Source organism: Melopsittacus undulatus, chromosome 5 (assembly GCF_012275295.1).
Source record: "Melopsittacus undulatus isolate bMelUnd1 chromosome 5, bMelUnd1.mat.Z, whole genome shotgun sequence".
NCBI lineage: Eukaryota > Metazoa > Chordata > Aves > Psittaciformes > Psittaculidae > Melopsittacus > Melopsittacus undulatus.
The window spans coordinates 27,237,441-27,260,176 of NC_047531.1; the positions used below are offsets into that span (position 1 = coordinate 27,237,441).

Below are 22,736 nucleotides of genomic sequence, written 5' to 3' on the forward strand. Positions count from 1 at the left end.
ACAGCAGTCTCAGTGGACCTGAAGGTGAATTTGTTCCCTTGGCACTGCTATCACAACTAAATTTTAAAGGCAAGTGAGCTGTTTGTCTCAGCAAAATGAACCTAGAACAGATTAAATGGATTGCCAGTTGCTTTGCTGGATGCATCCTATAAATACCAGCCACATATTCAGTGCTTATAATCTATTTAGTGACTTTACATTAACCTGACAATGTATTAAAAAAAAAAAACAACTTCAAAGCCTACTTTTACCAGCTTTTAAATGAAGTTCCATAAATAGTTTGTCACATACATGGATACCTGGAAAGGTAGTACAGGTAACATGTAATTATTGGTGCTGAGTAAGAACTTTTGATATTCAAAATGCTATCAAAAGAAGCAAGTGGGGGGTGGAGACATTGCAAGCTCATGCTGGCAAGAATATGTGTCCAAAATATATTATGAAACATGGAGCAGCTGATTGCCAGAGATCCTAGGAGAAATATTCCTGTAACTGGACATCCTCACAGACAGAAGTTTAGCTCTTGAGGAAAATATCTCAAAGGAATGTAAATGGTGGAATTAGTGCCAGAGCTGAAACAAGATTTATATGCTTAGTACTGAAACAATACACAAAATAGGAAGGATGCTGCTTTGATTACAAGAACGGATTTCACTTTTTAGTGGTATATACATCAAGATATATAATCAGACATGCAACCAATAGCACTTCACATTATACCTCTGTGTAACTTTGTAGTAACTTAGTAAGTGGACATTAATCCTTTGAATGAGCAAGTTCTTACATGGATCCCCAAAAAAAAGGGGCTTGGCTTGCACCAAATTAAATGACCACATTGTGCTTTAAGTGAGACATCTTCATGAATTGGAGAATGATGTCTTTCCATCCATCTATACAGAAAGTGATAATAATAGAACCTGCTTCAACTGGAAAGGCCACCAGTAAGTAAGAGATGATACTGAAATCTCTGTACCAAATCAAGCCTGGACTTCCCCGGTGATTCAAACTTGCCAATAAGGGTCCATTCGTATCAAGTGTGGTACTGGCTTCTGTGCTTCAGATAACTGACCTCTAGGAAATGCACTAGTCTCCGTATGGAGTAAAAGCTGAGTATGTATTAACACATCTCAATTCCTCACCCATGTTTAGACTTCATGGTATCTCCCATGGCCACAACTTGCTGTAGACATGACCCCAGTCTGAAGGGACTGAGGAACCACAATGCCAGAGCATGCTGAAGTCCTTCACAAACATCAATTTAGCTGCAGACTTTCAAAGTGGCATTGGATTTATGTAAATACATTTTAAATCTAAACTAAATGCCAATGCAGCAAGCTGAGTAAAGCTTTCGTCTGGGATTTCTGCAACACTTTGCCTAATAACAGAAAAGATGTCTAAGCTGTGCTTTAATTACCTGACTCTTCTGTCTGGCTGGTAAGGAAGGCACCTTACATGGCCTGAGAGGCAGTAGCAGTTAATCCACAAAGCCATTTTCTGTTTCTGACTATGAGCGTAGGTGAATCTTGTTCACAGTCTGCTACCAAGAGGTACTGTCAGTACCTGTGATCAGTCAGCACACAGACTTAGTTAAAAACCTTCAAACTTTAGAGCTGTGAATAAGCCCTCAGTGGAAAAGGAGGGGTCTCTCACTGATCCTGCCAGGCAAAGCTTCAGCTAACCTACAGGGCAGCAAGACAAGAACTTTTCTGTTCTAGGTGAGACAAGACAGGACTTCCTTCAGTCAGGAAGGAGAAATGCAAGCATTTCTAGACAAGTCCCAGTAAGATGAATCAGGAAAAGCTGTGCCCTGGCTGAGAGGATAGCCTACCAGCCCTCTCACATGCCAGGCCACGCTTTTCAATAAACACAGAATACTGAGTTAACTTGTCTTGAATGGATTCATTTTAAAAAACTAAAATGAAGATACAAAGTAGCAGGCCATTTGTTAAAGCCAACCTACATCAAAATAGTATGCACAACTGAAGCACAGTATGTTATATTTTGTGATAACACTGTCTACCACAGATCTTTTTCTCACCTATCAGATAGGTAGTGAACTTTGGAAATAAACATATTTAAAAGGAGCTTGATAAGAGTAAGTATGACAGATAGATGCAGTGTGCAAGGGAGTAGATATCTATATAGCATGATTTGTACTGTATGAACTGATGGCAAAGTACTGAAGGATCAAGTCAATGTGGTGGTGTACTATCAGTAAAGTGCTGAAGGGCAGTGACAATGCTAGTGCAGTGTTGGCATGAGCAGAGTACAGTTCAACTCTAGCTGACCCAACTAAAGGGATCATAGATAAAGACAGGGCAGTATGAGCTGACAAGAAATTAGGATGTGCAAAATAAACATATCACAGACACATCTGAGCCAATTTAAATGGGATGAGGCAAAAGAACTCACACAGGCCTATTTGCATGGAACTTAATTTGGGCTACTCCTCAAACAGACCACAAGCTAACGAGAAAGTAGTCTAGTACAGAAGAATCATATATATACACCTACTGCACATGCACACACTTTCAGATACCCTGTATTACGTAAGACAGTAACACAACTATATTGCAGGATTAAATTGTTTAGGTAAGCAAGAATTGTCTTAGGAAACAACCGTATTTTAATGACAGTAACCACTACTAAACTACCTTAAGATAACATTTGAATCATGCTATAATCTTCAAAGTTTCATGTGTTTAAAATGTAAAAATTGGTTTCATCCACATGATATCCTTGGACTACTTGAGACAAACAGCTTCAGACATTTGGATTACCCAACAGGAGAGGAACTATATCTTCGTAGCTGATGCAATTTTTCTTAGTAGCCAAGGATATTTTTAGAATACAGAAGGAAAAACACCAGACAGGAAAAGACTTGTAAAGAAACCCCAGATAAAATACCAGAAATAGAGCTGATGTATGCAAAACCAAAGAGCTTAGATGGGCCAGAGAAACTCTTTAAACTGTTATGTTCCATACTGTCCTAGCATTAATAAGGGGCAGCAAGGCATAGTTAGATGACTTAAATGATGAACAAACTTGTGATACTAGTGCAACTTCAGTTGCCTCCATTTTAGGACACATAAGCACGGTGTTGGAGGAAAGAAATATTAGGGATCTACTTGAATGAGCAATAGAAAGAAAGCGAGAATACAGAATTGGACCATCAATATGACCACTGAGAAAGTATTCAGGGTTGGTCTTCTGTTAAAATGGCATACAGAATTACAGAGAAACTACGCATACTACTGGAGAAACACACCTCTCACAAAAATACACAAATTCCAGTAGAAGCAAGCTGGAGAGAAAAAACAGTAACAATGGACCAGGAGAAAGAAGTACAGTGGATTCAAAATTACTCTGAGCTCCATGAAAGTGAATCAATGAATCAGTCCTCAAGAAAGACAAAAAGAATTCTGAGAGACATTTTAGATTTGTGCTGTGCTAAGAAGACTCCAGCTGTGATAGAAGGTTCTGGAACCAACAGAGATTGCACAAGACATTCCTCCATGCAAACAGACAGTAAGACAGGGCTGCCAGAAAACAATTAATAATTTATATCAGTAACCCAGTGGTGACTACAGCTTTACTGTAGTTTTATGGTGAAGAGACATTAAGGAGTATTCCTGCGGTGTTGTCAAGGTAACCTGCAAGTATGTAAGTGTGCAATTCTGCTTGGGTTTACATCAAACAACAGACAACTGAGGAAATGAGAGCCAACATGTGCAGAATCTGTGTTTCCTTACAACTCAAAGAGCTGAGACTTTCTGTTGGAGAACAAGAAGAGCTGGAGTGAGTGTTAGAAGAAATTGTATGCTAGAGCTCATTAATTCCTCAGAGATGGAGTCTCCTTTCATGTTTAAGACCAACCAAGGAGGAAGGGGACAGGAGATAGCAGGCTACATTCAGATACACTGCTCATACACTGTGAAAGGATTGGCTGCTTCTTTAATTCCCTAAGTGCTACATATGCATCTTGTGGTCACATCTTTAGCACCAGTACTCATGCTATTCACATCATGGTTTTGTTATTCATTATTTAAAAAGATGTTTCTGAATTCTGATTTAAATCATGACTACTTACAAAGTAGAGCACCCACAAGCATTTATTTTTTCATTTATTCTACCTTCTTGGCCAGTTAATTAAAAAATGAATGCAAAGAAGTGGCTGATGAATTTTACTTTGCAAAAGAGGGACAGAGAAGTAGAAGGTGCAAGAGCACACACTCTGTCAGTCACTGAGGCTCCAGTGAGATGTGACATCTTGCTGAGCTGTGATCAGTTCCTAGCAGTGATCCATCCCTTTAAACAAGCTGCTTCTGACACCAATATGAAGCCGGACAGTTTAAAACCTCTTAAAACACCCTCCTCTTTTACAGGCCTGAACAGACAGTGGCAGAGCCACACTCAGAGAAGAAATCCCTGGGCTTCTCTCTCCCTGCCCCCAAAAGGGCAGCTTGTCTCATCAGCATCCACCAGAACTGTGATTGATTAAGGACAAATTCTTCATGGCGTGGCACTATGTAAGGGGAGAAAAACAAAATCTCACATTGATTCAAATAAAATCTAAAAAACCCCTAATATAATGATGCTAAGCAATCTAAAACCATAAAAAGATAGATATGCCCAAGGCTCTGTTTTAAAGCCTACATACTGCCTACATACTGCTAAATAAAGCTAACTATAAAGCATTTGCAGTGCTGATGAGATTTGGAGTATACAATGAGACAATTCACTTTTGATAAGTCATACTTTTGCGTGTAGCTTTTCAGCTTGGCAAGGATACAGTATTTCCTACACATTTCTGGAATACTACGCCAGAGATGAAAAAATAATCTTTTCAGTAAGCTCCCATTTACTGTGGAGTATTTAGTTACTTCGTAGTTACTGTATTCTCCACCATTCACTGTGTGCAGATGAGGTTCCTACATTTGACTCAGAGAGAGCAGAGGCAGAATTCGATGCAGCCACAGGCAAGCAGAAGTAAGCTCTTATCAGGCTCAATGGTAACTGTGTCCACTCAGATAGCTGTTTACAATGTTCTTAGACCAAAGACATAATGTACAAACTTAAACACAGTGATGTCATTCTGACCGCTCTGATGGACATCCACCAGTTCAAGATCCTTCTGCTATACCAGTTTTCACCTATCCTACTACAAAAGAGTGCGGTGGGTTGAATCCAGGTGATACTGTCCTAACACCTTGCAGATCCTCTCAGTCCAGAATATAAGTTTACCCTAAAGTTATGTTGAAATACATATATGAGGAAACCTAGGCAGGGCCCTGCCTTTTCACCTGAAGTTTTAGATTTATGTCTAAAACCGAACAAACAAACAGGTGATCCTGACCAAGCAGCAAATTGCACAGGGTTAATAAGCAAAATGGTTGCAGCAGGACCATCCAAAACAAGCTGCTTTCATTTTGAGACTTCAGAACAATTTACAAACCACTACAGAAATTCTAAATCTACTCTAGAGCCAGCAACAGATAAAAAACCCCAACTGAATGTGTAATGCATTTAGCCCATAAATAAACGATCTATTAAAACACTCAGAAGTGGAACACAGGCATAAAATAAAATGCCTGGACCACATAAGGCAATCCACACAAAAGCCCTAAAAATCCAACAGATCTGTTATAAATCAGGTCCAGAAACATGTAAAATTCAATTTTAAACTGGATCTCTTTCAAGTCATTCTTAGTGTCTCAGATACCCATCTAAGACTGCAAGCCAAAAGAACAAATATATTGAGCAAAAGAGCAACTCAGGATCCACCACAAAGACATCCTAACAAACAAATCTGATTGATTGCTGTCCTGAATCAACCCCTTCAGGCACATCCACCCACAAATCCCTACAAGAAGCAGTCTCACAGTCCCTCTCCAAATACAAGACACTCATTCTTGACAGGCCACACTTCCAAACCTACAGAACCCATACTGACACAGCTCAACTGTCTCCAAAAGCAGATTTCAAAATCTTCAGCCACATTCAAATTCTAACGCAGTTGTGCATTAGAGATCTCTGTGTCACACTGTTGTCCCATTTACCCAGACTCTGCTCTGTCCCTTGGGAAGGGAATACCTCTGTGCTGCCTTAAAAACCCTTCAGGAGCACAGAGCTCACACAGAGCCATTGAGCTGAGCAATGGCTATGTATCTTAGAGGTCCCAAAGACATCTCTGCAGCACCGGTTTTCCTGGGAAAAGCTATTAGGAGACTGCGTATGAGTGATACTTCCAAGGTACACTACAAAGATGATATGCCAACCCTTACGTGGCTTTGGTCACAGAGGGCTTCAAAGACACTGGCTGAATCTCAGACTCTGATCAAAAGATTTGAAATATTCCAAAGAAGAGGTCTGCTGGACAATCTCCCTCAGCTCTACATTAGGGGAAACACCTAAGAAAGAACCATGTTTATGGAAATGAAAACTCAGCAGATGTGATTCAATCCCCCCAACAAGAACTCTGGCAAATCTGCCTGAATGCAATACGAGTCTGTTCGCTTTACCAGAATAAAGGGACATAAGTAAAGAGGAAGGGCTGTAGACAATCCAGCCTCCAGTGTGGAGCTGAGAAGGGGCTGGGATCACACAGAAGACAGAAGTGGCTGAAACTCAAGATTTTCTGCAAGAAAAGATTCAGAATAGCTTTTGTTCTGCCAAAGAATAAAACTGATTCTAAGAATGTTCCGCACAATGGGAATTCTGAAATGCTCTTTTGAAAAATATTTAATAAAGCATTTTGCTCCAAATTCCTGAATGGAACCTTTGAGTAACTCAGAAAAATTACAATAGCTGTCAATAAATTATACATATATTTGAAAAGATTAGAGATAAATATTCTGTATTACCTTCTTCTGTAGCAAGGAAAAAATACTCATCAGTTAATATTTTCCATTCAGCTTAATAGCTTGTACTTTTTAAACATGACTACAAACTGTACCATGAACATTTCTTTTGCCCATGGGATGCAATGAACTACAGAAAGTAATCAAAGATCCTCAGTGTTTGAATTTGCTTTTGCAAAACAACCTAGTTAGAAGTCTCTAAGGAGATACTCCAGAATCAATTGCCCTAAATGATGTTCTGATATTCCTACAGCAGGTCAGAATACAAACAAAGCACAAAAAAGCCATGCTTCCCTTAGTGAAAAGAGGACACATTATTAAAATGGCAATTTGTAGTTAATATTGAATTAGATTTTGTTCTTGTAGTGTAAAAATTGAAGTTCTGAAAATTATTTTGAATAATTCAACATTCAGAAATCAAAGCACTCTCACTTGTTTTGATCTTTAGTTTTGAAGTGAAGTCAGAATAAAGATCTATTAGCTCTACTTAAAATTTCTATCAGATTCTAGTCCATCCCCATGATCCCAATCATCCACCAGGGAAGCACAGGTTCCACCTCAAGTATGAGCAAGCCCTTCCCAATGACTGAAGATTGGATCAGGGGATGTAAAGAAAGTATTTTTTCTTTAGCACTCTCCACACACCTGAGGTTGTGCTTAACAGCTTTTAATTTGGCTGTACATATTACAGATGGAAAATGAGAGAAGCAGGGTCAAAATTCATATATAACCAAAAATCATCACCTCGAGGAAAACACATACCTTTGTGGTATATAAAACATATGCTGTGGAGGGGGTTTGTAGAGAACTCCTCCATACACAGGCCACAGACCACTTAAAATTCTGAAGAGTGAACTCTTTCCACAGCCATTGGGTCCAGTGATTAAAAGGTTCATCCCCTCCTCAACCTACAATACCAATGAAAACACAAAGATGTTACTATGCTGTGTATGTGGCACAAGGTAGTTTAAGACCCCTAGAGGGAGTTACATGAGCATTTGTATCAAATTATCGACCCATTTCATTAATTACCTGTACATATTTATGCAGCTATTCTGGAAACAGTGGCATAACATGTGGGCTGAAATAATGAAAATCATTTCTATAATGTCTGAGTATTTCTATAACTACACTGATTATATCACAATGTCCATACACCACAGTCAGAATCAAATATTCTAATGCAAATTAGGTCCAAGGGTGTTAACAGCATACAAAGCATGCTATCCCCATCAGTGCCATTAATTTAAGCACTGGGAGACAAATCAAACTATTTGGAAAATTTACTTCACTTTGTCCTTTCCTGCTTAATCACAAGTGATATTTCTGCTGCAATTCACTGGTTTTAACTCATTGGAATATTACCCTGTGTATATATGTGTGCATATTTATGCAAAATCACAATCTCATTGTCCACGCTTTACATAACTATATTGACTGTTACACTTTCTGTTGGTTATGTCCCTTGAGCAAAATTAGTAAATATTTCTCCCTCTATGACCATACAGTTGTAACTTTACAAATGTGAAATCCCCCACTGAAGCCACTGCAAGTTTTCCCAGAGCTAGCACCCTGTCCTCCTGGTTCCTAACTCTTATACCAACAGAGGGGGCAAGAGGAACACTCTGCTTTAGCTAAACTAAGGGACCTGCTGGAAGTAGCATGTTAGTGTTGTGATAACTCCAACTCTTTTTTAAAATTATATCATCTGCAGTGATACATAAGATTAGGATATATATGTGAGTAATTCAGTAAAGGTGATCCAGCAAAACTGTGAGCAGGGACCAAGTGGTATCTGGAATAGCTTTTTGAAAACAATGCAAGTTTTTAACTGAGTAAAATTAGGCTTGTGAACTATGCTGTCAACTATTAGTTAGTACTGCTCTTTGTGGTGACAAAGCAAAACTACAGATTCATTTTTTTCACCAATGCTGTGAATGCAGACTTTTAAAGGAGCCTGTGTGAGTAAAGCATCCAAATTTAATTGAAATTAAGAATAGATGGATGCAGACTCCCATAGGCACCTTTGAAAATCTCAGGTCAGTTTTCCCTTAGGCCACAGGGAAAGACCTCCTAGGTCTTAGGCCTTAGACCAGAAATCCTCTCTTCTCTTTCTTTGAGCAGGATAAACTACGTATGTCTGCCTCTGTTGAGCTACTATGCCTACCTTTCTGGACTTGCCCTTCTATCCATATGCTTCTCCAAGTACTTAACATAAGGTACATGAATTCTGGGCTGTTTATGTTAATGTGATGGCAACAATCAGAAGATTCCTGCATATCATCTTACTTTGAAGTTCAGTCTGGAAACCACCACATCGCCATTCGGAGTAATAATAGGAACATTTTCACAAATAATGCCATGATCAACATCAATAACTTGCCCTAGAAAGAATAAAAAAAATAGTTTGTGAAACCCTTCATTAAGCACCAATATGTGAGAGTCTCAGTGCATGGCTGAGAAGTATAACTTGGTGAGTTTCAAGCCACTCTTTCATGTGCTCCAGGTTCCCCTAGTGGAAAATCTGGATAATAAATCTCAGCTACTCAGAAAGACACTGCCAGCAGTAGCCAAGAGTGCGCAATGAATTCTAAATTTACCCAAAATATAATGCACAGTAGGCATCATAAATACAAAATGCACTATAAAAGACATGTTTATTCACAATCTACCTGTATTTACTGTATTTTGTTCCTAATAGATAGTTTATATCAATCAGTAAAAAAGTTCAAGGACAGCCTAGCCACAGGCAGACCAGTTTACCTTCTCTTGAGGATTTAACTAGGAAATGGAATCTACTTTTACTAGCAGCTCTCAAACTCTGAGCCCAGCTCGGTCTCCTTCAGCAACGAGAGCAAAGGAGAAAACATTTAATGGCTCACTTCCATGACTTTTTGAAGCCACAGACACTGTAAACGTGTCTTGTAAGTATTTGCGGAAACCCATATAACATTTCACTGCAGTAGCTACACTTACTACTTGGATTTCTGGCCAATTTAAATGTACAATCTCCAGCAGACATTTGGAGACTTTGTAACATAAAGACTTTGAAATAAATTCTTCTGTAACAGGAAAAAAAAAAAAAGGAAGCCAATTCTTTGCCTGTTAATGGGCTTTTCTAAGAGAAACCAAACAGCCAGGCTCCTAGATGAGTATCAGAAATCACCTTTACAAACAAGATGCAAGGGAAAGAGATTTCTCTTTGTACTAGAAGGCTGCTTCTTTTATAACTTCGATTAATCTGAACAAATAAAATGGAGCTAAGGAAAAGTTGAGTTTATTCCAAAAGGATATGGTAGCATTTCCTTCAGTTAAGGCTAGTTTTACATTTTCCATTAAAAGGCTCTTTGTTCAATTGCTTCTGACCTTGCCGAACTATAACAACCTGGCAAAAAATTTCTGTGCCATGTATGAGCCCAAGCATTCCTTTATTCCTAAATCAAGTTTTATTTAAAACAGTTCTGTGGTGTCCAACATGAGATTATGGGAAACAAGACAGATTTGCTGTTAAAAAAATATATTTGGATACAGTGCAGAAATTCTAGTTTAAATAAATCTATGAGAAAAAATATTAAGCTAAGTAAATAGTAGGTAAACTTAATTCACATTTCCTAACTTCACAGTGTTTGAATGCTTTTAAAGCATAATTATGTGCAATCAGAAATACAATTTGGCAGTATTTGTACAAGATGTACAAAATTCTATCTCACCTTTAAAATTTGCAATTATTAGATATACCATGTAAAAGGCAATAACATTATCTGTTAAAAATATTCTGGTTTTCATATTTTCACAATGCTCCAACTGACAACAGTAAATGCAAGGCACAAAACAAATATCCTTCAGTTACAAAAACTCATACTGGATATTGTCCTGGTTTCAGCACCATGACAATGATCCAAAAGCAAGTAAGTAGTATCCATTCAAAGAGCCTTTGGGGAAGCTGAATATTAAGTTTCTTATTTTCTAACAATGTGGACACATACACATATGTGAGCACATGTACTTTTATCCACATACAAATCCACTTTGCAGGGATTTCTCAAGTATCAAGACCAAAAGACAATGGAACTTGTGACAGAAAGTGTGCAGCTTGTGGCCTAGATTCATCTGGCCTAAATTCCACTTAAGTCCATGTGCACAATGCTTGAGCTTGGCTGGCTGCCTCTGAGAGCCTACAACCACTCAGGAACAAACGCTAGTCACCACAACTTAGAAGGAATTCAGGCTGGATGAAATGAGTGACTGTAGTAGAATCAAGTCTTGGGAAAAGGCTGCAAAGAAAAAAAGAACGGGGTACATGTATTCTAGGCCCAAAGGGAACGTGAACAGCATGCTTACAGAGCTGAACTGTATTGGGCTTTGTTTTGAAGTCAAATACAGTTCAGATATGCAAGCCTATCTAAAAAGAGCCCCCAGATTACTTTGTTGCTCCAGGAACTGCAAACTTTGTTTCTTGTACATGACAAAACATAACACCTAGAAAACACCATTTCTTTTAATGTCAGCCAAATATTACCAAGATCTACAATATTAAGACATCAGCTATTTCCACAGCTAACCACCATGCTGCAATCAGATTGGTTGTTATGAAGAACCTTTGAGAAATCTAAACTGAAGGGCAGCGCTATTGAAATTGCTGAAAAAAAGTTATTTATTTCATAAAGAGCACTTTGGTGCCTTCAACTCTACTGAGGTTTAAGTTTTCAGAAGCCAAAAAGGAGGGAATGAGGTTTTTCAAAACCACAGAGGGAAGAAGCAGAAGGGATCTGTTGGGAAAATTAGGAAAAGCCCACTACAAAAGCTGCCTTTAAGTACTTCACACTGAAGCTGGACACAAAAGGAAGACAGAGGTGACCCATAATGGAGCACGGTAAGAAATGGATGTACACAGAAAATGCTTTGGGGAGGGTGGAGATAAATAATAGCATCAGAAAGATACAGGACAGGGGCAGGAAGCATAAGGTATTAATAAGATATTATAGGATATGTACAAGACACAAGGTATTAATTAGATCATTTGAGTGATATGGGGAAGTGTAAAGCTCTTAGGCTTTCATTTTCAGTTGAAAATTCCCACTTACTTATGAAAAAATGAGCATTGGCTGATTTTTAGTCACTGGAAAAGAGTCGTATTTTTTGTCAGAAACTACTGAACCAATGTGTCTTTCCCTCCTACCCCAAAGTAATGAGGTGTTTGAAGATGAAGATCTTACAGTCTCACTTTCTGAAAAAAACCATGAGGTGTTGGAGGAAAGCAGGCACTGTCCATGTAAGAATAATATCACCACCAACTACAGTATAGCTGAAATGCCTTTTTCACTGAAAGATTTACAGAAAACACTTGAGCAATTTTGTGTACTAGAAAAGCACTGCATAAACACAGTTACAAAATAGCAGGAGGTTAAAATGGAAGGCAACATGGACTCTGGGGTATCAAGGCTGAGAGGCTGATTTGCTGTAGAAATAAAACCTCTGTTCACCTTCTGTCCCACTGCACTGGCCCCACACACAGGGAAATGCACACAAATATGAATTAATTACCTTTGATTTCTAAGGGCCCTTCAATGTGCAGTTCTGCTTTATCTTCATTCTTGCTGTTTTCAGACTCTTGAATAACAGCATTTCTTCTGTAGATGCCTCTCTTCACCTCATCAAAGACTGAAAACATGTTGTAGACACGGGCAGTGTAGCCTGCTAGCTCAGTTACCTGAGAAAGAGCAAATGCCTCATTTCAGTTACACTTCACAAATTATGGAAATTAAATTTTTGGCCAAGGATTCATGGAACACATTCCTAGCTATTCTGTGTTGACAGTTCTCAAATGCTGTTCTGGAATGATCAATGATATGTCTTTGGACACTTATTCATTTTCATTCCTTGAGATTCTGTGTTAACCCGTTTGCCACCCACAGCTCCTGCCAGCCTGCAGACAGAGACAGTTTAAAGGGGACAGATTTCAGCCAATGTAAGCTATGATAGCTCTAGTAAACGAGGAGGTTGCAGGGGCTGCTCTTTTCCATGGATCAGTAGAGACTTCAACCAGCAGAGAATAGCTGTTAGCATATCTGAAAACCGAGAGCCTACCATAAATGAGAAAAACAAATCTCTGCATTTCCCAGAAAAATAAAGATCTGCAGAAGAAAAAATCTGTAACTATTTGTTTACTTCTCTGTATTCATTAAACCTTCTGTGAGAAAGGTGTGCTTCTCTGTGTAAAGCACAACATACCAGAGCATCCAAATCTAAAATACAGTACAAAAAAAGAAATTACTCTTCAGTCAACTGTGTGCTAGAGTACTCGAGCTACATCTGAGACGTCAGCTTAGAACAGAGCATTCTTAGAAGGTAAGGTCTCTTAAAAGGCTTTCTCCCCTTTATGTTTTGGTCCTTTTGTCACAACTTCCACTTGGTAAAGACAGAAACAAGAGATCTCTGGACCTGATAACTTCCTATTCACTGGCAGTGACACCATCAAGAGTTCCCAGAGAACTGCCTCCATCAGCTAGCAGGAAAGAACTAAACCCAGGCATCTTATTTATTATGCATTATTATGTGTTTATTATTATTTTTATCACGTATTATTAGATGTTTTTAAAGGACAAATTTTTACACTAAATGCAGACAGCAAGACAAGAGGAGCAAGAAAATGAGTGTAAGATTATAAAATCATTAGGTTGCTGTGGTTAAACACATACAGCTCATGACCAAGTTCACCTGTGATGGCATACTTAATTCCAATATAAAATCCTAAATAAATTTCACTAGTTGTGCCAGATTCAGAAGTGAGTAGTGGTTCTTGCCACATGGTCATTGCACCACTGGAGATTAATAAATATGAAACATATTGAAAAACTGCTGAAAAAGGGTAATCACTCAATGCTTCAACTTCATCAGCTGTACACTGTTTTGCACTACTGGTAATTGCATTAACATCTGTGAAAAGTATTTGGCTAACACCACTTGAGGCAGTAGGTAGCACACAGGAGCTGTAGCATCGTTCTCCACACTGGAGTCTTCCTATCTATTTCAGCAGGAGCTCATGCTAGGACTGAGTCCTCTGCACAACATCAGCATTAGCATTTGATGGAGAGAATCCTGATGTGATGGACAAAACAAGTACCATTGTGCCCCAGAAGAAACATAACTTGTCTTAAGTTTCTACACCATGACCCTACAAACTCACTTTGTCAAAATACTAAATATTACCACCGGCAAAAAAAAGCTGAGCCCACCTCATCTACATGCTGAATTACACTGACTGGAAGAAGGCTGCTTTGATGGATCCAGTGAGCAAGAACTGGAAATTCACTGCCATTTGAAGTCGATTGAAGTACACTGACCTTTGGAAACTGCCTGAATCAAGAGATATGAATGACAGTGTGATAAAAGTACCACAGTGTCCCTTGAAGAGAAGTATATATGTAAAATGAAGATGGAAATTCACAGAACTGGTCTTTGATCTCATGCTGTCTGGATTAGAATCTCACTATGTGATTCTACATCTCACAAAGTGAATTTGTTCAGTTGTTTCTACTTCTTTGTAGGTATTTTTGTTTCAAAAAATAAAACCACAGTGTTTGCAAGTCCTCATGTACATTATATAAATTACTTCAATGTTGAAAATAAAACAGAAATTACATCACTGTATAATAGGTTATCTGGCAGTATCTTGAGAGCAGAGGCCAAGCAAGGGAAGAAGCATAGGTCTAAATCACAATCCATTAGAACTCCTTGAAAAAAAAATGACTCTGGCTTTGTGAGAGTCCACATCTGAAGGTGCCAAATTACCCCTCCTCCTCCAATTTACAAAGTTGTAGCTATCATGGCTGGACTCCAAGTAACAGAATCCATAGTTTTTGATTAGCTGCCTAAGCTAATGTGTGCCTCCTTGCACTGCACTGGGAAAAGGAGTCACCACCAAAGGGACAAGCATAAACCAAATAACAAATGCGTAAACAAGATTCAGAAGGAAATGTTGAGGAGAATAACAGCACTGCCTCACTTTTCTTTTGCTTAACAGCCAGCACTGAGAGAAACCCCCAGGAGAGATAACAGATGAAACCCCAGCGTTACTGCCATTTGGGTAAGGACCTCAAACAACATCTCTGATACTCCAGATTAACCTCTTGTACTTACAGAATATTTGTTGCCCCAAGGTGGATTTTATTTTTTTGCTGAAATTTCTCTACTTTCCAAAATTACTTACAGTTTAACAGGTTCGCAGGACACTGAAGAGGCCTCATAGTTTAGATGGCCAGAAATAAATATTCAGCTCTCTTTTTGTTTCATACAAAACACAACTGGAACAGGTTGCCCAGAGAGGTGGTAGGTGCCCCATTCCTGGTAAAATTCAAGGTCAGGTTGGACCGGGCTGAGTAACCTCACCTAGTGGAAGATACCCCTGCTCATTGCAGAGAGGTTTAGAACTAGGTGATATTTAAAGGCCTCTTCCAACCCAAACCATTCTGCGATTCTGTGACACTTCCAACAGAAGATTACCCAAACACTGTAGGCAGACAGTCTGAATTCAGATCTGTGTTCCAAACAGAGGAGGAATTTGAACCTTTATCATTCACATTCCAGGAACTTCTATTGCTCTCTGATGGCATCTGAACACAGGTATTAAAATGATACTTACATGTTGCATCATGCTGGCAATTGTGCACTTTAGACTTTTTGTCAACTTAGCTCTAAAGATCAAACTATCAGTTCAAAGATCTCCATGGATTTAATTGCAATGGAATTTGCCTTTAAAAACAGCAAATTCTATTAGGTTATTCTATATTCTATATTAAATGTAAATTCTTTTTTAGTTTTTTTTTCTCTTTTCTTTCATGTCTGACACTTGTACAGTACCTCTTTGTATGAAGACATAATTCTTTCAATAGCATCTGCTGCAGAGACCAGCAAGTTTCGGGATGTAGTAAAAGTTTCTGTTCTTTCACTAACCATTGCCTGTTTCTGGCCATCTTCCAATTCTGAAAGCAAAAAAAGTTTTCTGTTAAAATACTAATTTTAAAATTATCTCTACAAATTAAATTATGATTTGAATGTGAGCCAGCATAGAGCAGCTTTTCAGTTAAGAAATGGTTATCTCTACAAAGCCAACCTTGCAAAAAGAACTGGTGAATGTAACTAGCATAGATAGCTTAGTTACAAAGAATAAGTGGGAGGATGTGCAATTCATCTTCTTATGCAAAACATCTAATCCTTTTATATTTGTCTACCTAAGTAATTTTCTTTTTAATATATAATTATTCAACCTGAATTTTTCAAAATGAGAAAAAAGTGAAAACTAAGCAATGATCTAAAGAAGATTTTTAATATTATTTTGACTGTTTTCACCATTATTCATTTTCAGCCTTACTTATTTACTGACTTTATCTAAAAGGAAACACTCATACTGATGGAAATTTGGCAAAATGATTATATTTTTATAACAAGCAATAAGCTCTTTTATTACCAAAGGCATGGTTTAAGTGGGATGCCTCCCTCCCACAACACAGCTTGTCATCTCATCTGACCCTAGCACAGTTATGATGGTTTGTTTATGACATTGTATCCTATTAGCAAGAAAACTCTTGTTTTAAAGAAAGGAGCTGTCCCATAAGAACATGTCAGCAGCATCAGAGAAGTAAAAAAGCACAGAAATTATAGAAGAGATGTGTGAAAGAAATACATTTCCATTTAATATATATAAGTACTCTTGCTACTGTGTGACCTACAGATTTATACAACATAGCCAACTTGCAAGGTTTGCTTCTTGAACTAATCAAGATTTAGAAATAAGTGGCTGAATATATTAAGACTGAATGTTGTTTAAATGTTAATAGTTGCACCTACAAAAAAGAAGAAAACAATGTGTAGTAAACAACTCTTACAGATTTTTCACATGCAATATTTAGAATGAAAGGTCCCAAGGGTCTTCTGCATCACATGACTTCAGAGGTATCTTTATGTGTTGCTCAAGTCTGTGGCAGAACAGGGCCTGGATATATTCATTTATTTATTTATTTATTTTCCCTTAAGTTTGTAAAGCTTTTTAAAGTTTTTGAGGATATTTTTACACTAAGTTGCTGCTAGACACCAAGCTAGGCAAGATAATAGGCGGATTCAGTGTTGCAGCTCCTGTATTATTATATATTAATATCCCCTGTGATGTTTGCACAGTGCTGCTGGTTAAGAAAATCCACGAGGAGTTCCCTGCAGGTGTAAAGTAGTTGTAAATTTCATGGGTTAGATCAAGTAATGCAAGAGTAGAGCAAACAGTATTTTTTATTTGGTGAGTGACTGTCTCAACTCCCTGACAAGATTAGATTCTACAAACCTGTTGTCTAGAAATCTACATCCAGTACCAAAGCCAGACGTATCTGTCTTTATTATTTAACTCTAAACGCTTTACTGTTTTCAGTTATACACCCATAAAGGTAGCCCTACATAATTACATCTGAATTGCTGAACTATACTATGGATAATTTAGGAGAAGCTTTTTTATAAAAAAAAATAATTCTTACATCATGTTACTCTTTCTGGCCTCATATGGGTTTTTTTCACAACCATTTTAATGAACTGACTCTATATCAGTACAGGGTCAACTGGTTGTATGCAATCTAGCCACCCAAGGCACAGTGAGAGGCATGAGTTAAAAAACAAAACAAGAAAAGACAGAAACCCTTTTGCAAAGAGATTACAAAGTTCTTGCTCGTGTAGTTCTCACTTATTAAAAAAAAAATCCAATCCAAGAAGAATAAAGTTAGGGAATAGAGAGAATTCAGGTAATTCATTAGTAAAATCCAAATTGAAATTTATTTATTCTCAGAGAAGCAGGTTTTGCTGATCTTTCAATGGTTTCATCTTTTGATGAACCACCACAGTTAAATCCTTTAGGAATCAGGTATGGTTTAAGTACACTAAAGCAGCATTCCTCCTGTATGTAAAGGCAGAATTTACTGAGGGCTGCTTCCAGCACCCAGGCTAGCTCATCTGGCATGAGTTTAGCAAACTCTACAAACTACTTCCTCAGTCATTTTAGAGGTATTTGAAAAATTAAAATTACATAGAATTTATGAGGCTTTCACTGTTCCAAAACACAAGTTCTTATATCATATGCCTACTCCACCAAGATTACTTTTCTTTAACTTGTCCAAAACATATTTCATATGGCTGGACTCCTGTGTTTGAAGAAGTGGTGCATTCTAACAGGGCAGACAGAATGTCTCCATCTCATACAGAATCTAATATTTCCCTTTTCATCTTCATTTATGTAATTGATAGTCATACTTGTTTTATAAACAAAGATAAGCGTTCAACCATGCCTAGAGAAATCAAAGTCTTGCTTCCAAAAATAGTTGCTTTCCACAAACTGATGAGAGACATGTTTGGAACACCAAAATGGTTTAATAAAACAAGAATGGGAAATGTTATCAAATGTGAATCTTGGACTTGCTAGTTAATTTCTTCCCTGAAATATGTAATAGAATTAGCAAATTTCAGTCAGAAATATCACTGTCATTTCTTTTTATTGCAGGATTATTCTTTTTTTTTTTCCTCTGAAGAAATGTACGAAATGTATTGCTTTACACCTTTTATCTCCAATGGTACCAGTTTTTTGCATATTCCTGATTCTGGTGATTTATCTTAAATAAATCCACCACCTCTTCCTTCAGATATGAACATACTTGCATCTGACCTGCTGAGGCACAAAGCACTATTTTCCTATTCAGGCCAACAGTAAGTTCAGGTATGCTTGGTTCTTTGAACTGGTCTTCACAACGTTGATTTTTCAGTATTATGTTTGTGAACCATGCCTCAGGACTCTATAATAATACCCCTGCTTTACAGTTTAGGTTTCTGGTGGCAAACATTCTTCTGCTTTGCAACATGAGCCATTGCTGTGCCTTGCTTTTCTCCCACATTTGAAAAGTATTTCTCGAAAGAATACTCATGAGTAACAGGAATGTTATTTGGCTTAGCACGAATACACATCTTTTTTTTTTATTCATGCTGTAATACCAAGAAGATATTTACAGCTGTGGTTAAACGACCTTTTTCTTGACTGTACTCATTCCTGTCTTAGCAGAAAGCCTCTTTATCACTTTTTCTGTTGTGCTGATAACCTTCACGGTGAGGTGAAATGGCTTTGTACAAGCTCTTCTGTTTGGAATAGGACCTACTACTTTTAAGCTGTTACCAGAAAGCCAGCCAGGGTTCTGATACAGTACTCTCCTGATCCATGTGCTGGGCAGTGGCTCAGACAACTGACCACCACCCATGTATCAACTCAACAGTAGGTAAGCTAAACCACATGGCGGCTGCAGGGTGTCATACTACAGATCAAATCAAGCTTGTCCAGTAGGTCAACCCTGGTTTGGAATATAACTAATAAGATCCGCATGGAAAAGAATTCACTTTTTCCTAATTAAATATATCCAACTTAGAAATGATCCTTCTACACACATTGTAGGATCCATGCCTAAAGAATTGTATGGAATTTGTAACTTATTGTATGGTTGTAATTGGGCATAAGGATCCCTGTTGAGGCAAACTTCCCCACTTACTTTCACTACATCTTCTTAATTACCTTTAATTCTGCTCTCTCCCTCTCATTTTTATATATAGCATCTGCAAAAACTACACTACTTGAACCTCGTTTCACTTCCTGGAAAGTTGCGATGTCAAAGATCATACCATCCAAGCCTGGACTCTGAATATCTCTTTCTCTTCTCCCAGTAAGTCAGGGAAAAACAGCAGATCCTAACAGCTCAACACTTAAGAGAATAATTATTTATAATTACACTATGGTTTATGGAAGGAGGAGATAAGCAGTACAGGGAAGTTAACAGTATCATTTTATGAGGTAGCAGGAGATGCTACAAAAATCAGCCTGTTGATTTTGTATCCCAGCAGTGGCTAATGAAAAGAACTAGCAATCATCACAATCTCACAGGTTTATGTTCAAAACTGTATCTTTTGTGTGGTTCCTCCCTCAGCTGACTTGCTGTGCTTGAAAGTTACACACAAGATATGGACACTGTAACAAAGTCTGTGAAAAATAAATAAATATGAATAGCAGTCAGAAGAAATAAAGTCTTTTGTGGATGTAAATCTAACGAAACATTTAGAAATTAAGTGAAAAATGGGTTACCGCCATCTGCAAATCCTGTTGCGGTGATGATGGGCACAGCGACCATAATCATACCACAGCTACTCCAAACATACTTCATCAGGAACTGTTCTAACATGACGTACCATAAACGTTTGGACAAAATGAGATTCATTTGATCAGCCAAAGCTTTGTAGCTTTTTTGCAGTTGTTTCATTTCTACCTACAGTTAAAACAAAACAGAGCAATTGATAAAATGCAAGTAAGATGCACATGTCATACAAGACACATTCACACACTGCAGGAAGTAACTGGGTACCCAGAGCTGAGACTTTCTGAGCCACATCTGCTATTTTCACAATGCTGCAGTCTCACAGCAAAAGTGCAACACCTTTATGGAAGTCAGTGGATCTACTTCTTATTTATGCCATCGTCCCTTGATAGAACATTGGCAAGTTTTCAGGTCTTTTAAGACCTCTGACATATACACAAGAATTACATACAAGGCAGTCACAACAGCTGATTCTAACAACCAAAATAGGATTGATTCCACATCCTTTTAAGAAATCTGCAGCTTTAGAGTTTCACAGCAAATTAAACTCCTCGTACTGGAAAGCATTTGGGGATCAATTATCTCCAGTGACTTAAAGTTGCAGAGCCAATTCCTCAAATGCAACACTGCTTGTTTTTGTAAGCAGTCTGGAGGAAGAGAGAACTATTCCAAGAGGTTTAACAAGTCAAAGACAGATGCAAGCTACTATGATATACTGCATTCAGTTCAAGCCAGTATATGTAGGAATTGGAAAAAAAAATGTTTAATTTAGCTGCACTTAAACCTGACTATAGGCAGCTTTTGAGAACAACTGCTTCTACCAGAATAAACCATTTACATTATATAACCACTGCTTTGACTGAAAGAGTAATTTTTCAGGCTGCTTTCCAACTTCCATTTTCACCTTACATGAAACAACCTGGTTTTCTAAATCATGTTTGAAAGGTGTTACAGCCAAAATTAACTTTTAATAAAAATATGAAGACTTCCTTAATAAGGCAGCTTTAAAACAAGCTATTAGTTTATGTAACTGTGACTGCTAGAGTACTGTACTTAAGCTATTTTAAGACTCTGATGACTGCATCTTTGCTTAGCTATGTAGAAGAGTGTCAAAGGTTGTAGGGCTCCCTGTACTATCACCGAGTTTTCCCCCAGACTTTCTGGTGTGCCCTGGTTGCTATTTCTGCAGCATTAAATCTGGTAGTTCATAAACATGGGTGAAAAAAACTAAAACAACAAAGCCTGGAAAAGTTAAGCAGAATGAACTGGGTGGGGAAAAACAACTGAGATTAGCTCTCCAGAAAACAAAAAGATACAGCTGCAAAACAGGAACACTGTCAAGCAAGGGAACTATGATCTGCTCCCCCCAGATACTGCCTGTGAGACAGCATTTTCCTCAGAAATGGGAAGTGCTTGCTGTAAACAGGTTTAAATGTCATAGGGGCCCAAAATGCTCGGGGAAGGCAGCAGGGGAAGCACAGGTCAGGTCCAGCACTGCAGGACTTACCCCAGTATCCTCCTAGTTCTCTCCTTCTTACCTTGTGCCCTCGGTAAAAGGCAATCTCTTCCACGTTGGCAATGATGCGTGAATGCATGAAGCGCAGATAGCCCTTCTTGTGAGCCTCCTCAGCCACCAGCTTACCAAACTTGGGTGAGCAGGCTTTGAGCACACGGGCTGTAGCATAGACAACAAGCCCAGCCAGGACTGTGGGCCCAATGGGGTTAGCCCCCCGGGATCGTGCTGTTCGGATGAGGGTGTAGGAGGTGAGCACGACATCCAGAATGGGCTTGGTGAGGTTGGAGTAGAGATGTGCCACGGATTGTGAGAACATCATGATGTCCTCGGTGAGGGACTGGTCAGGGTTGGCCAACCGCCCATCCATGCTGATCACTCTGTAGTAAGTCTGGTTGGCAAAGTAGGTCTCATAGGCGTGATCCACTAGGCGTGTGCGGAAGGCAAGGGCCAGCTTGCACTCCAGATACCGTATGGTGCTGTTCACAAACGTGGCCGGGATTGCAATCATCAGCCATTTGATTAACTTGAAGACAAAGCTCCTGGGCTTTTTTTCCACGATGCTCTTCACAATCTTCCCATCGAGGGCGGCCACATAGATGGAGAGGAAGGTCCTGGAAACCAGAGCGACTGAGTGGAGGCAGAGCAAGCCCAGCTCGGAGCTCACCAGCTTTGGGAAGAACAGTTTGCGAAGTTCCAGCAGCTGCTGGAAGAATTCTGCGTCCACTGTCGGGGAGGATTTCTGCCGGCTGCCGGCGCGGTGCGGGGCCTCCCGGCCCTTTTCAGCCCGGCCGGCAGCCTGTGGGCCGCCCTCGCAGCCCGCCCGCTTCATGCGCCTGCGGATGATGGGGTAGAGGACCCTGAGCCCATACGCTGCAGCCACCAGGCACGCAGCCCTCTTCGCAGCGCTGGTCCTGTCCCATTGCACCCGCCGGGCCGCCGCATGCAGCATGTGGGTCATCGTGCCCCGCCGCAGACACCGCTCAGCGCCGGTACTACCGGGAGCGGCTCACGGCCAGCGGGAATGTCGGCCCCGCCGGGTCTTCATCTGGCTGCCGGCGTCCCCGGCTACCCGCCACCCGCCCTGCCGTGACAGATGCCGAATAAGCCCTGCCTCCCAGGGGCGATGGAAGCCTTCAAAGCGCGGCGCGTTGCACAACGCAGCCCGGCGCCGCGCAGCCCGCCCCGCCGACCACCATTGGCTGC

General features: G+C 39.3%; 1 protein-coding gene across 1 annotated transcript in view; it reads right to left on the reverse strand.

Moving 5' to 3' along the window:
• The window catches only part of ABCD2 (ATP binding cassette subfamily D member 2), a 47,283-nt gene extending 24,792 nt beyond the window's left edge, over positions 1 to 22,491 (reverse strand). The window contains exons 1-6 of the mRNA XM_034063184.1: positions 21,556 to 22,491; positions 20,008 to 20,188; positions 15,720 to 15,841; positions 12,405 to 12,570; positions 9,150 to 9,244; positions 7,623 to 7,768 (exon numbers count right to left, since the gene is read on the reverse strand). Coding sequence (XP_033919075.1) covers positions 7,623 to 7,768; positions 9,150 to 9,244; positions 12,405 to 12,570; positions 15,720 to 15,841; positions 20,008 to 20,188; positions 21,556 to 22,491 — 1,646 coding nt within the window. The remainder of the gene's footprint in view (positions 1 to 7,622; positions 7,769 to 9,149; positions 9,245 to 12,404; positions 12,571 to 15,719; positions 15,842 to 20,007; positions 20,189 to 21,555) is intronic.
• Between the last annotated feature and the right edge of the window lie 245 nt (positions 22,492 to 22,736).